We start from the raw sequence: 14,291 nt of genomic DNA on the forward strand, positions 1-14,291 counted from the left end.
TTTCGACAGTGGTGGAGGTCACCTACCTCAGGGCTCCAACCTCTCCATCAGCACCAGCCAGAGCATAAACATCAAGTCCGAGCCCATCTCGCCGCCACGGGAGCGTGTCACCCCCTCTGGCTTCCCCCCTCAGCAGCCGCAGCAAGGCTCCAGCCGACAGGAAGTTCTGGGACGTTCACCTGCTGACAGCCTCAGCTCCTCCTGTAGCTCTTATGACGGCAGCGATCGTGAGGACCACCGGCCAGACTTCCACTCCCCGCTGGGGCTGGGCAGACCTCCGGCTGGATCTGAGGACAGGGAGAGCCCCTCAGTCAAGCGCCTGCGCATGGACACATGGGTGACATAAAGAGCCCCGGTCGAGCCTCCAGTCACCAGCCAGTCAGAGAGAGGGAGGGGTTAGACATGGAGATAAAAGAAAGAGCAAGGGTCCTTAGAGCTATCATTATGATACTATTATTCAACTCCAGTTCAATTTGTAAGACTGAGTGGAAAATGTAACAAAGAAGTGTCAGGACATATCTAAAGTAAATTCTCAAACTGATACAGTAAGATAAAACAAATGTCACTTAGCTGGGCTGAATTATATGCACAAGCAGGTGGTATCAGGTACTTGGTGCAATTCAGATGACGTTTGCAGAAGAAAGATGTTCAAAGAAAATTGTTAAACAATAGGCGGTAGATTATTGTAGTCACTGGTCTAGTCAGACACTTACATGTAGTTGCTGTTTTGCTGTTGTGCTCGCAAGTTGCAAACAATCAGAGAAAGTTGTGTTGCTTTCAGGCTGAGGACCCTTACATATGATGTTCACTGCAAGAACTATCTTTTAAAGTCATGCTGTAACCATACAAGACCTTTAACTCAAGTGGCCTCTAATTTATTGATTCAGTCAATCAGGAGATACAGAGAACATGGAGTTAATTAATACTATATAGGAAATTGGATCATACAATAAACATCTGCAACAGTTGAGACTACTTATTGAGTACATGAAAAAATACTGTTGGAGGTAAAAACACCATAGCAACAGAATATATTGCAATAATGACATACTATTCATTTTATAATTTAAAAGAGTAGGATATATAAATGTGCAATTAAGATAATGCGAAAATGTCCAGTTGAACTGGTGAGAAAATCAACATGTTCACATTTGTGTAACAGTTCATCAGTAATATAAGCCAAAGCTGTTCTTTTGTGTTGTTTTGTACAGTTGCTATGGTTTCCTCAAAAATTCACTCAAATGCACCATTTTTGTCATAGTTTTATTTTCTATTGTGCTTTATTTCAAACAGTGTAAAGTCATATAAACCAGATCTTGAATCAATATCGAAAGCCATGAACATTTGCTGTTCTGTTTGTACAATTGAAAATTTGAGCCAAACATTTTCTTCTGTTGTGTAAATAGCGACTTTAATATATATCACCGGGGTGTGAGTACATACTGAATGTACTGTATGATCACCATTTTCAAGAAAAGTATATTTTTGTGGATTACAGCCAAGTTTACAAGTGTAGACCCTTAAAAAGTAGATCATTCACTGGTCAATATTTGCTATTTTGTTAATGTTACTGTAATCTCTCCTAAATTGAATTATCAACAAAACCTTCCATATGTTTTAGTTCCAGGTGGTCAATCTGTTTTTTCTCTCTTTATTAGTGGTGACTGTTTGTTCTTAAGACAATGTTATAACAATGCTGTGAGGTTGAAGTTCCACTATTTTCATATTTGTGAAGGATGATCACAAGGCTAGGGGAAATAGGGTTTCTTCCCTCCTATTGTGTTAGCTTGTGTTAGTTGTATACCAGCAGCTGCTGAATACACTGCCAACATTCAAATCCAAGGTCCTAACCCCACATTGAAGAATAATCTATTGTTATTGCATGTAACTCAACTGAAAAACATGCCATCTCTCAAGCCATTTCCACTATCCTGTTTTTGGTTCATGGAATTTAAGCAGAAGACATAAACATGGCCACTGACCTTCTCACAAAACTGATCATGCCTGTGCCCATAGGTGGTTGTAAATATTGCAGTCTACTTGAAATGTCAGTCATAATTATGTACAAAAGTACTCATGTGTTTCCTTAATTGGCTCCAGAAATTGTATCTCATATCCATGCCCTATTACTAGTAAGAATAATGTATGCCTAGGAACCTTAGGAGCCAGAAAAGTCAAAATCTGAAGGCATTGAAGTCATTTATATGGAAAGTGTTGCGATGTAAGGCTGATGCTTGTGTTATCACATCACGCGAAGACAGAAGGGGAAAGGGGGGCTGTGACTTGTTTTCTTCTCCATCGTCACAGAAGCAAATAATTCAGCAGCTAATTCATAAAAACAACAACGCAATGGCATCGACTTCAATCTCACTGCTGGATTGCACACATTTGTATGAGAAGTTTGCTGTACGAGGGGGGGTATCACTCTGCATTCACCGTGACATATCTTGTGTGTTTCTGAGGTTTCCTCCCCATCATCAGCTCCATTGTAGTTTTCAGTATACGCCCGTAATGATCTATGCAGTTTTTACCCCAATTCACCTGACTAGTACAGACTATGATGTCATATTCAGTCCACAAAGCATTAGGAGGAAGAGCATCTGAGGGTAGACTGTTAGCCTCTTATTCTTAAGTGCCACAGCTGGATTTTTGCTGGATTACAAGTCACAATACAATACATTTTATTGAATGATTAATTTGGATACCCAGGGGCAATCTCCTCATGTTCATATACATTGGTAGACATGCTTAACATAATGTATAGTAATCCATAATGTAATAATATTTAACACAGCAGGTGAAAATAGCAATAACAAATGACTACAACAAAAATTGTCTGCCTGCCTTGGCAGCATCACCTCATAGTTGAGCACATACTTTAGCACTTGATGACATATCAGGGAATTTTGTAGTTTCTCTTATCTATATGCACAGTTAGGAAATGCCTTATCCCAAAGAAAAAAATGCACCACTTTTCTTTTACTTTCTTTCAGTTTAAAAACAACAACAACAACAATGCAGATACCACTCAAACTTGACCAGACCTGCCTCTTCTACTCAGAAAAGACTCACACAAGAACATGCATGGTGAATGCACTGTGATACACTTTGCTCTTTTGGTCTATGTCCAAATTGTGCACAACTGATGAATGTGAAAGGAAAGGGTAATCAATGAACCTTTGTAGAGAACTTTCTTCACTTTGCTGTGCAAGAGTACACTGCTTTGCTTCATGGCTTTTATAAACAGAACTATGTGTTTGGTAAGTGTTTGTAGTTTATAGTTCACTTAACTAAAGAAGCTGTTTTCGGTTTGAATGCTCAGACCGTTTGGCGGCACAAGCTGGACTTTGTTGCCAATAATGAAATTATTTGTTTCAAAATCAAAAGAGATTTTAAGTTAATCTACATTTTATTTCCCTTGAATGTGTTATTTTATTTTCATCATACAAATAAATATTCAAGTGAACTTTTTATTAAACAATTAAGATACTATGCTAGATATTGTTGTACAAAATTTGTATTCTTCACAAAAGTACAAATATTGGCTTTTAATGTGTAATTTAGGTTATCTCTCTTATTCTGTATAAAATGAAGTAAACGACTCTTACATAGAATTTGTTCTCCTGTGAAGTCCCAAACAGTAGAAACTGTCAACTTTATTAAACACCTCAGTGTATGCTCAATCTGAACTCAATGTCTATTCTCTTTGAATTTTGTGCAGAAAATGTTTTTTCTTGATGTCACGCATCAGCACGTCACTAACATTGCCTGGTTCACAGTACACAGTGATACAAGCTGAACTGGGATGCAGATACACAGCACTGAAATGACTTCATGAAAGAATAGTCTCTGAAGTACACAGATACACAATATACGTATATGAATAAAAACATACATTTTATTTAGGTAAAATTGGTAATACCACAGTGTATAAATACTCCATCACTAGTGAAAGTGCTGCATCCAATATTCTACTTACAGAAAGTACAAGTTAAGGGTTATTATTATATTTATACTATTGTAGTGTTATTACTGATGCATGAACATATAAGCAGCTTTTTAATGTTTTAGCTGACTGAGGTGGAGCTAATTTCAACTGTTATAGGCTACATATGGGTCAGATGTTTTGAAGGAAAAATTTAAATTGGCAAAGTGATTAGTAACTATAGAGCTGCCAGATAAATGTAGTTTAATAACCACAGTAATTAGTACAATATTTAAACTGTACATTTTACTGTAAAGTGTATTTGAATAGAAGAAGGCTACAATAAAATGGAAATAAATGAGTAACATACAAGTTCGGTACCTCAAAACTGTACTCCAGTGCTGTATTAAATTGACTTTCCACATCTGGTGTCAGCAGCAGTTAGTGCAAAGCTAAATTACTTATTTGTAATTTTAATCAAGTTGTAGCCTCCAACTAGTTCACTTGAAATGCCTTGAAGACTATTGAGCTCATGTTGACTGTATAATATGGATGTTACAGATAAGACATTTCTTTATAACAATATAACGCAGGACCTCAGTGTAGTTCCACAGTATCGCCAGCAGGAAGCACTGTAATACACTAAATTATAGGCAGTAGATTGCTGGCTTGTTGTTGACACATATGTCTTTTTAGCTTAACTTTAGTAAAGGTAAATTAGTAAACCATTAAAGCTATAAACAACAACTCGAATAAACTAGTTAGTAGCTAACGTAGCTAAGTTAACCGTTGGTTAGTTTGTCCCATGTCCCTCTTCCTAAAGTTGTGATTAAATATCCACACAGGCTTGAGAGTTTTTTATGTTTAATATGAAAACGGTAAGTCTAACATTTCAAAACAAACAATTCACAAACTTGTAATTTTTAGACACTTTTTACGGAGGTACAGCTGTAACTTAGCTTTAGCACTAATGGTAAAATGTAACTTACCTTGGTGAGTTAACTAGTAACTTATATCCTTTGGGAGGGCTTTATACTTAGACTCCAGTGAATTTCAAGGGAAATTAGTTTACTTTATAGTCCTTTATCTGACGGGTATACTAGGTAGTTACTTTACAATAGAATCTTATGTAAAACAATAAGCTCATAAAATATAATGCAGCAGTGCTGTAGTGAAACTCTCCCAACACTGATGGCACGTCAACGTTATACAAAGCAGGGTAGTTAGTAGACCTACTTAACTTTAACTTACTTAACTTAACTAAAAGTATATTTTACTGTTGCCCAGGTTCAATTTTGAATGCTGGATTTTTATCTGCGTTTTCCATTGTGATAATGCTACTTTTATGTATGAGTAAAAAAAGGCTAATTACGTTTTCCACTGCAACATAGGGTTATAGGTCAGCTGTGTATAGTTGACAACCTCATTCTTTCATGGCTGTATTTAGTTTGAAGTTTTGCATGTGTGTCCCCTCAGTATATTTGTCCCCAAGTGCATGTTCTTGGCTTCCTGTCCATTAGACCAGCTGTGCTGCAGGCTGGAACAGGTCCAGTGTGCATGTGTAGAGTAACCAAGCAGGGTTTTGGGCTGTTTGAGTTGTGTGAGAAGGAGGGCGACAGGCCACCTGCCATTGGGGCTTGCCCTGTTCGGATCCCCAGCCCTGCCTTTCAACTGGAAGCCAAGTTGGGGTTCTTTCATGTGGGCCTGATCTCCTTAAGACATTAGCAAATATTGAACAAGACTCGGTCCAGACTCAAACACATCTGTTGTCATATAGTCTCCACTGTTACGCGCTGACAAGGAGAGAGAGAAAGTGAACACCAGTGGGTCTGTTGCATTAGCGTTTATGTGTGGACAGAAAGCTATAGTTTATACTTTGCCAACACAAATGCTCACTTTTGACGAGCTTAGGCTAAACCATGTTCCACTGTAAACAAATATGGGGCTGTATGAAAGAAATGGAGTTTGGTATGACAAGGCATCCACTGAATGCCAGATCCGTGCTGAAGATAAGGGATAAGATAAAACGAACAGATAGCCAACATTTCATATGCTTCAGTCATGTTGCAGAATCCATCAGCAGTATTTTGGGACTGTTTTGGACAGATAGGAATGACAGTTGTACTGTAGAATTAGCATAGATTATGGCATTAAGTTCTTTTTTTTCAAAATACTTGGACTCAGTGTAAAAAACACATTCTAGAGGAAGCGTAATGCATGCAAGTTCCTAAAACAGACACATAGCCTTAGAAATTCAAATAAGAAATCAAATATTCAAATAAACAATAAACAGACCAGCTGACAAAACAGGCTGTTCAACTTACTGTACTGTAGCAACTGTTCATTATAGCTTCAGTGTGAATTTAATCTTGTGTCTTAATACACTCCCTATTTGTCATCAGATTATTTTTTCTGATCCCACATAACTGAAGTCACACCACAGTATGTAGCTCTATTCAGCGTGGCAGACTAGAGTAGGAATTACAATGTAAGGCTTTGACGGTGGCATTCTCAGAGTTGTTGAAACTCACCTTGGGAGACTGGTATGGCTAGTTTCACCCAGTTTGGACTCCTGGTGTTTCCACCAATCACTTGTCTTCAAAGTTGTCTTTAAGCAGACAAGTGCACTGACTAAATGTGCTGCACTTCCTCTTATTTATCATAGTCAGAATCGTTTAGCTGCCTCTCTGGAAATTTACTGCTGCTCTTGGTGGGAACTGACTCAGTGTGTAACTCTTTCAAGCTGTTCAACAGAGGTCTACTGTACAGGTATGGTAGGATTTTTTCTTTGTCAAAATTAAACTGGAATAATCCAGGAAGTATATGTCATGTAGAATATTTTTGTCAAGTAAATGTTTGTGACATTTGGGTTTAGCACTAATGCTAAGATTTTCCTATTAATAATGTACCCTGACAGGCACTTTTGGTTTTGCTGATTTAGTAATCTGATCTGTAGGCGTTGTTTGTGTTTTTATTAGGTCTAGACAGAAAATTGGCAGACGTAGATACAGTCTGCTGTAACACTAATTTAGATGACAGACAAACTGTAGTAACATTTTGATATTGTCTATGTACAGTGATAAATACTCTGAAGCACTTAATCTGCCACTGCGTTACTACACCTTAACCTACTGCATATCTTCACCTTCTGTAAGAGTAACACGTACAATTATAAAGCTGCGTTAGATTGAATTGTGTAGAACACAGAAAATGTGTCCAGAGGCTTTAATTTTGTTTTCGTCAAAGCTTGTGGTAAGCTGAAAATACCACTTGTGAAAATGATTTATTTATTTATTTATTTATTTATTACCTATATTTATAGTATTTGCGTGAACTGTCTACCAAGGACACAACAGGCCTGTACACATGTAAAAGATCTTTATTTCACTGTTCTTTTTCATCAGGAAGGTATCGCTCAAGATGGATGTCAAGAAAAAGAACTTCTTGGATAACTTTCGTGTGAAAAAGTTTGCTAAGAAACCAGGTAAGAAGGGACTTGGCAAGCAGGGGGGGAGGCTGGCCCACCGGCGCAGTATCTCCGTACCAGACCTAAGGTTTGTGCCAGGTGAAGGATTATTTACAGATAACGCCTTGTATTCCACTTCCTCTGATGCTACTGCCTCTGATGCCATCTATTTTGGCATTTCCCCCGGTTTGAGTGATACCGATTCTGTTGCAAGTGTCTCAGTCATTGATGGGCCGCTTTTCGCAGACAAACTGACCGATTCAGTCCCAGAAACTAGACTCAGAGTTTCCACAGATAACAGAGCTACAGGTTTTAATAGAAGTACACCAGTAGAGACATCGACCCTCTATGAGGAAATTGATGATACGATAAAATCAGGCTCCGAGACAAACGTGAACTTGACTGGAGAAGCCTTGTATGCACAAGTGAATAAAAGAGCCAAGGGGAATGTACCAAAATTTTCTTTTGACCCTAGTCCCGCACCAAGATCTGTTTATTTCAATGCACAAGTCCTGTCACCAAGACCAGACCTTGTAGAGAGAGAGAGTCTCTCTGGTGAAATAGGTTGCATCCTTGAAGACACCCCAGTAGACAGAGCACCTCCAGGAACAATTGCTGCAGCATTGGCCAGAACAACTTCACTGGGAGACCAAGTGAACACTTACACAGAAAAGAAGACCGCATCATTCGAGCAGAGAAAGGTGTCATCTGAAAAAGGGACTCCACCATCAATCAGAGAAAATGCTCCTGCAGATAGGATGTCTCAGGGAATAGATACTCTGGGTACCCCTCTGGAGAGTGCCGATGGCATCTCTCTGGACTCTGCCTGTGGCACTCCCATTGAGGAGCGAGTCAACATGCCCTGGACAGACTCGGAGGAACTGGAACGAGAACCCTTCCCTCCCTTGAAAGAGTTCTACATAGAAGAGGCCCTGCTAGAAGGCCAGCCTGAGGAGGCCCTGGAAGACATAGCAGAGGTCAGCTTTTTTTTTTTAAAGTGTATTATACTTCATGTACATTTAGAGGATCATATTCTTATTTGAATTCTGCATGTACCATAGACTTACTGTATGTTTTTTGAAGTTTGAATTCAGATGTCAAAGTAGGGTCATAGTGATAAATCAAATAGATGCAAATCCAATCCAGTCCTGTGCACATACTCAAGGATTTTAGAGACCCTATGCTGTAGTTCTAGAAACCTAGATGAAACTGCATCTTTTAGGAATTATATCAAAGTATGCAAGCTCTAGTGCGATAAATGCATCAAGACCAGGTTTCTGTGATGCATATAGTTATTTTAAGGTGATAAAGGTATTATAAATAAAAACATGTAGAGCTGCAACTAGCGAATATTTTATTATTGATTAATCTGACAATCATTTGCTTTGTTTTGTCTATAAAATGCCATAAAAATAGTGAAAAATGCTAGTTATAATTTCATAGAGCACTTGGTGACGTCTTCAAATGTCTTGTTTTATCTGATCAACAGTCCAAAATCTAAAGATATTTACTTTACTATCGTTTATGACAAAGAAAAGCTTCAAATATTCACATTTGGGAAGCTGCAAACAGCAAAATTTTATTTATGCTTAAAAAATTACCAAAGCGATTGTTGAATTATCAAAATAGTTGCCGATTAATCTTCTTTTGATTGACTAATCGATTAATCGACTAATCGCTGCAGCTCTAAATACATGTTACTTGTTACTACTATAAAATGAATAAATACCACAGTAACAAGCAATATATTCTCACCACAGTCACAATTGCATGCTTTCATATCTCTTTCAAATAGTATGGTTTCGTTTTTCACACACTAGCTGTTATGCTAAGAGGTGTCCTCAGCCTCATTACATGAAATCGACGTTCCTTTTGTAAGTCTGAGTTTAGACCTGTAGTTTTATTACACTTTATCCCTGCAGCACTTGCTTACTTAGTATACACATAGTATACAGTATATCCTATATATATGCATTGTGACAGTAACTATTCATTCTACTGGTGCAACATATCAAAAGCATCCTCAGATGGTTTGTGTTCAATGTAAAGTGACCACCTGGGATTTTACTTTATACAGCCCTTGGCTATAGTTGAAACTAAAACTATTGTATCTTCTTTTGTCTAGATGTCTCTTAGATATGGAAACCAGTCAAAAACCTGTGTTACTAGTTAGAGACACAATGTGGCACAGAGAGTTCTACAAACAGTACACAAAGAAGCTGATAACAACCCTCTTTGCCATACACTTGGCACTTGTTACTGCTGTTAGAAGTATTTGCATACTTAAGTCAGACTGTCGTTTGTGTCCCTAAAAGACATGACTCTATCTATAGCAGGAAGCAAGGGAGGAAGGAATACTTACATTGTGTCTTGAAACTGATGAACAGTCCTCTTTCTAATTAAAGTTATCATGTAGACCAAAGAGCAGTAGATGCATCTAGACAGCTACGCTTGAATTTTTGAGTGTTTACATTCTAATGTTTCATAAAATGTCATTACATCCCTTTCCTACGTAGACATCCAGTGAAATATGCGACCTCTTTGACGAAACTGCGCAAGATCCGTCAGAAACCTCGGTGAGTAGTCACTTGACTGCTGTGCCCATTGAAGTATGCCAAGCACTTGATATGAAGAAAACATAAATGTGGCTTGTCCTCCACAGCTGCTTAAGGACCCCCTAGTACCTGTCCCACTCCAGAGGTACCTCCTGAGCATCACCCTAAAGCATGGAAAGCACTTGGTCATCAGAGACAAACGCTCCGGTAGGTCAACAACCCGCAGGTGATCCATAAGCCCTGGCCTTTCACAACCTATGACACGAAAAAGCTGTCTCACTTAGGTCTTGAGCGGATAATTACTAACTTTTAAAAAGCTAACATCAAATTGTTCTCTTAACTGCAGGAATTTTCTGAAACACCCTTGGATGGATCAGTACAGATCAAGAGATACTTTATCAGTTTTCTTTTACATGTACATGTACTGAAAGAATGCAGTTTTTTTATGTGTTGGCTCTTGGCCACAGCTAAAGGGTGAGCCCTCAATGAGAAACTGCACGTACATACATTGCAAGTACATCTTGTTAATCTTGTTATGTTTATGAATCAGACAGTCAAAAGTAGAGAATCGGAAATGAGTTATTGTGTTCGTATAAAGGCAAGATGGGATGTGTTCAGTTAATGCTTTTGTTTACTTGTGAGAATAACATCTCCTGTCAAGTGGTATAAAGGGAAAAAACACTAGAAAGGTATGCAGTCAGACCAGTGTGACAAAAGACAGACCAGGATAAAGCAATCTGTACTGATTACAGGGAACTCAAGATCTGTACATGAAACCACTGATATATCAGTTATGTAAAGAATTGACTTTGAAATGGTATGACAGATTAAATTTGTTTGTAAAATTTAATTAAGAAACAGATGTCCATAGTTCTTAACTGATAGGCTGATGGGATTTCTGGTAACAAAAATATTTTAAAGAAAGTGTTATTATCACTTATCCAAGATTCTGTATTAAACATGGAGACAGTTTTGCTCTTAAATTATTTCGTTGATGTCTTTAGGCTAGATGTTGAAATGAGTCTTCAAGAGGAGTGCTGAAGTTGGAAGATATTTTATTAATGTGATATAAACATTCTGAAGTAGTGCATTTTAATCCATACATACATAAGAGGAAGAGAACTGAGTACTCAGTGACAACTATGTTGATCTGTGTGTGACAAGGAGACAGAGACACACAAGTATGAAATACATATTTCCACTTTTGTTTTTCCTCATTCTCCTCTTGACCCTGCCCTGGAGCCCAGTAGACTTTACTTTGGGAAAGCAGCGACCTCAAGTGGTATTAAATGGAACTACAACATAAGAGAAAATTCATGTGTGGTCTCATTAAGTATGATTATTTACTGACTGTCTTTTGACATGTTTTTTTTTTTTACTTTTATAATTTCTCATACTTAAAGTACAAATAATAGTTAAATAGTTGTTTTAGACAGCAAATGAATTTTCATAGAAATTTGGGACATGACTCTATTTCAAAGCTACATCAATCTTATCTAAGTGAAAAAGTAAACCCTTAGATGATTTTAGTCAGTATTAGATTTCACTCTGGCTCCTGTGGAATTTGGGAACTCACCTTAGAGTGTAATGGTAAAAGGACCTTCTTAAAATTATGTTGTTTTTTCACTGTCTGGTGGCAGGAGACCCTCCAAGCCCAGTGCCCTACTCCCTGCTAGTTGAGACCTTACTTTCCCTGACAAGATGGCACCATGATGATGCAATCCCCACACGCCCCCTGTCTCTCCACTGTTTGCCCAACAATCAACACCGTGCCAAAGGCTCACCAATGGCATACATTGTCATTACATATTCTGAAAGGACCCACGCCACCAGCCCCCACTCCTTGGTTTTTGTTCTCCCCTTTTTTCCCATTAATTTCCATCGTCACCGTTCTCAGTCATGCCAGAGCTTTTCTCCTTGCTAGCTGCCACATTCTCCTCCTGTCAAGTTGCCTGGAGGTTTCCCTGTCACAGGCTGGCAGGGTGGAGCTGCTGTGGGTCCTGCCTGCCTTTGCGAGATGTTCATTTGGAGTGGGGAGCTGACAGGCCTGACAGCCCATCCCCACAGGGCCTTTGTCATGTGATTCAAGCCTCCCTGCAGGCTCTCTCAAGCACCCCTTTATTCCCCTATACAAATGAAGGCATGGGACTGGCTTTCATTTTTTGGCCAATCTGCATGCAATTGCAGAAACAAAGAAGTCCCATACCCCCACCCCACTCGCAGACAGACTTTCTTAACAGGCTTGGGAGATTAACACTGGTTGCTTCTAGATTTTAGTTTCTGGTTGCCTCATGCTGGCGAGTGTTTCTACTCTTTCACAATTAAACAGCTACATCCCTCTGTTTTTGCAATGTGTGGGGTGCACCTCCTCCTCACATATTTCAGTCTCACACAACCAGCATGGGGGAAGGGTGTGTATGTGTTCATGTGCGTGCTTTCATACACACTAGTTTTTAAAGTGACAATATGTTCCACACAAAGTAAACATAGTTTGCATTAGATCATTTACTTTAACCACAGATTGTTATGAAATCATTGTGATTTTACACTATGGATATACAGTATGTAAACTTAACACTTCAAAGTAATTATCACTTGTGTCTCACAACATTGTCTTGCTGATTTGTTGTTTTTATTTTTTATTTAAAGGTACCAGCGATCCTTATGTGAAGTTCAAACTTGAAGGAAAGCAGTTCTATAAAAGCAAAGTGGTTTATAAAAACTTGAATCCACAGTGGAATGAGTCCTTCACCCATCCTCTGCGAGACAGAGAGCATAATGTGGAAGTTCGGGTAGGCATACTGTTAGTTTTCCTAAAACCTCTGAACAGAAATACATTGTCTAATGACACAAAAGCGGTCTCGTACAGGAGCCCACTCCCGAAATTGTATTGATTTTTGTAATGTTGTCGCAGGTCTATGATAAAAATCGCACAAGTGATGACTTCATGGGCTCCAGCACTATTTCACTGAAAACTCTTGAATTGTACAAGTAAGTGATTATATTTATAGAATAGATTGTTAAAACAATATCCATAAGTGGTTATCAGTTGTAATCTACATGCCCTTTCTTTCTCTGCACAGAACCTATGAAATGGAGTTGCATCTTGATGATCCGAAAAGTAAGGAAGATGACATGGGAGTTATTATTGTTGACGTCTGCTTAATGTTTAGAGATGCCACCATCAAAAGAGGCCCTGTAAGTATTTGTGGTATGAAAAGTATTTGTTGATGCAAATCTCTGTCCCTTGTCTTCTCTGAACTATTTGTACTGATTCTTGTAATGATTTTGTTTTCATAGAGATGGCCAGCAAGGAAGAATAAGGTATGGATTTTGATATCATCTCATTTACTCTCAAAATTTCCAAATTGTATCCAGAATGCTGTTATTCTTGCATTCAACTTTGTCTTTTACTGGGTTGTGCTTATGGTTACCCTGATGTAAAACACTAGGGGGCAGTAGCTCACTGTACTATGGTGCAGCAAAAAATGAGGTGTATGCTCAGGATTCAAGCTTTTGTATGTAACCTTGGTTTCAGCACAGCCTATTGCTTTTGTGGTTTTATAGCGAAACCTTTTTTGTAATGCATATTATTTTCAGTGGTATTATTTGCTGTGGAAAAGTATGGTACAATATTACACTCTGATCAAAACCAAAATAATAATATTGACCAAATATGTTGTCATGAAAGAGCTCTTAGATGAGTATTATAACACAGTATTTGGTTTTGTAGTAAACAAAGTTCCATCTCCTCTCAAGTGGTTTTCAATATATTGCAGCTGTAATTAGATTCAGAGTGAAATAGGTGGGTTGCTGTTTGGGACTCACTGCAGCGAGTGGGTTTATATTCACACCTATGTTGTCACTACATCTGCCACTGTTCAGTCTCTTGATGGTCCAGTAGACAATATCAATTTGATTTTAGATGACAAAGGAATGACGCCATTTTCATACACATTGTAGGTTATCCACTACAGATGGTTAAAGATACTCACTGGGAGACAGAAATGTGTGATGGGACTCTGCACAATGTTCTGCTGCCTAAATCACAGTGCTAATTTAACAATGTAACAATGCCATTTTTTTCCCATTTCATTTTTGACAAACGTACAATATCTTATTGCATTTAACACCTATCCTGGAAGTGCTGAATACCCAGCTCTTACAGCTCTACTCCCCCTCTTTCAGAACATCGTTTTCTCCCTCTGTGTTACCACCACAGAGACAGGGAATGGCAAGTGCCTAAGTAAAACTCTGCTGTGTGATAGTGTTTCAAACAGGAGGGGGGCGTATGGGAGAAGCAGGAGGGGGACTCTGCTGTTCGAGGCATGTTGCCAGTGTGGGA

The 14,291-nt window shown here is 38.5% G+C and overlaps 2 protein-coding genes across 17 annotated transcripts in view; both read left to right on the plus strand.

The window, feature by feature from the left end:
• The window catches only part of mef2aa (myocyte enhancer factor 2aa), a 69,902-nt gene extending 66,213 nt beyond the window's left edge, over positions 1–3,689 (plus strand). For all 14 annotated transcript variants that reach the window (XM_044357636.1, XM_044357638.1, XM_044357640.1 and 11 more), the window contains one exon: positions 10–3,689. In XM_044357636.1, the coding sequence (XP_044213571.1) occupies positions 10–346 (337 nt within the window). In that variant the 3' untranslated portion in view covers positions 347–3,689. The remainder of the gene's footprint in view (positions 1–9) is intronic.
• Positions 3,690–4,597: 908 nt separating this feature from the next.
• mctp2a (multiple C2 domains, transmembrane 2a) overlaps positions 4,598–14,291 on the plus strand; it is a 34,677-nt gene continuing 24,983 nt past the window's right edge. The window contains exons 1-9 of one of the 3 annotated variants that reach the window (XM_044357384.1): positions 4,598–4,803; positions 6,591–6,694; positions 7,330–8,368; positions 9,908–9,967; positions 10,054–10,153; positions 12,596–12,738; positions 12,861–12,937; positions 13,030–13,144; positions 13,247–13,270. In XM_044357384.1, the coding sequence (XP_044213319.1) occupies positions 4,786–4,803; positions 6,591–6,694; positions 7,330–8,368; positions 9,908–9,967; positions 10,054–10,153; positions 12,596–12,738; positions 12,861–12,937; positions 13,030–13,144; positions 13,247–13,270 (1,680 nt within the window). In that variant the 5' untranslated portion in view covers positions 4,598–4,785. The remainder of the gene's footprint in view (positions 4,804–6,590; positions 6,695–7,329; positions 8,369–9,907; positions 9,968–10,053; positions 10,154–12,595; positions 12,739–12,860; positions 12,938–13,029; positions 13,145–13,246; positions 13,271–14,291) is intronic. The other 2 variants (XM_044357382.1, XM_044357383.1) reach the window with 2 other exon arrangements.

The sequence above is a fragment of the Thunnus albacares genome, chromosome 7 (genome assembly GCF_914725855.1).
Source record: "Thunnus albacares chromosome 7, fThuAlb1.1, whole genome shotgun sequence".
Lineage (NCBI taxonomy): Eukaryota > Metazoa > Chordata > Actinopteri > Scombriformes > Scombridae > Thunnus > Thunnus albacares.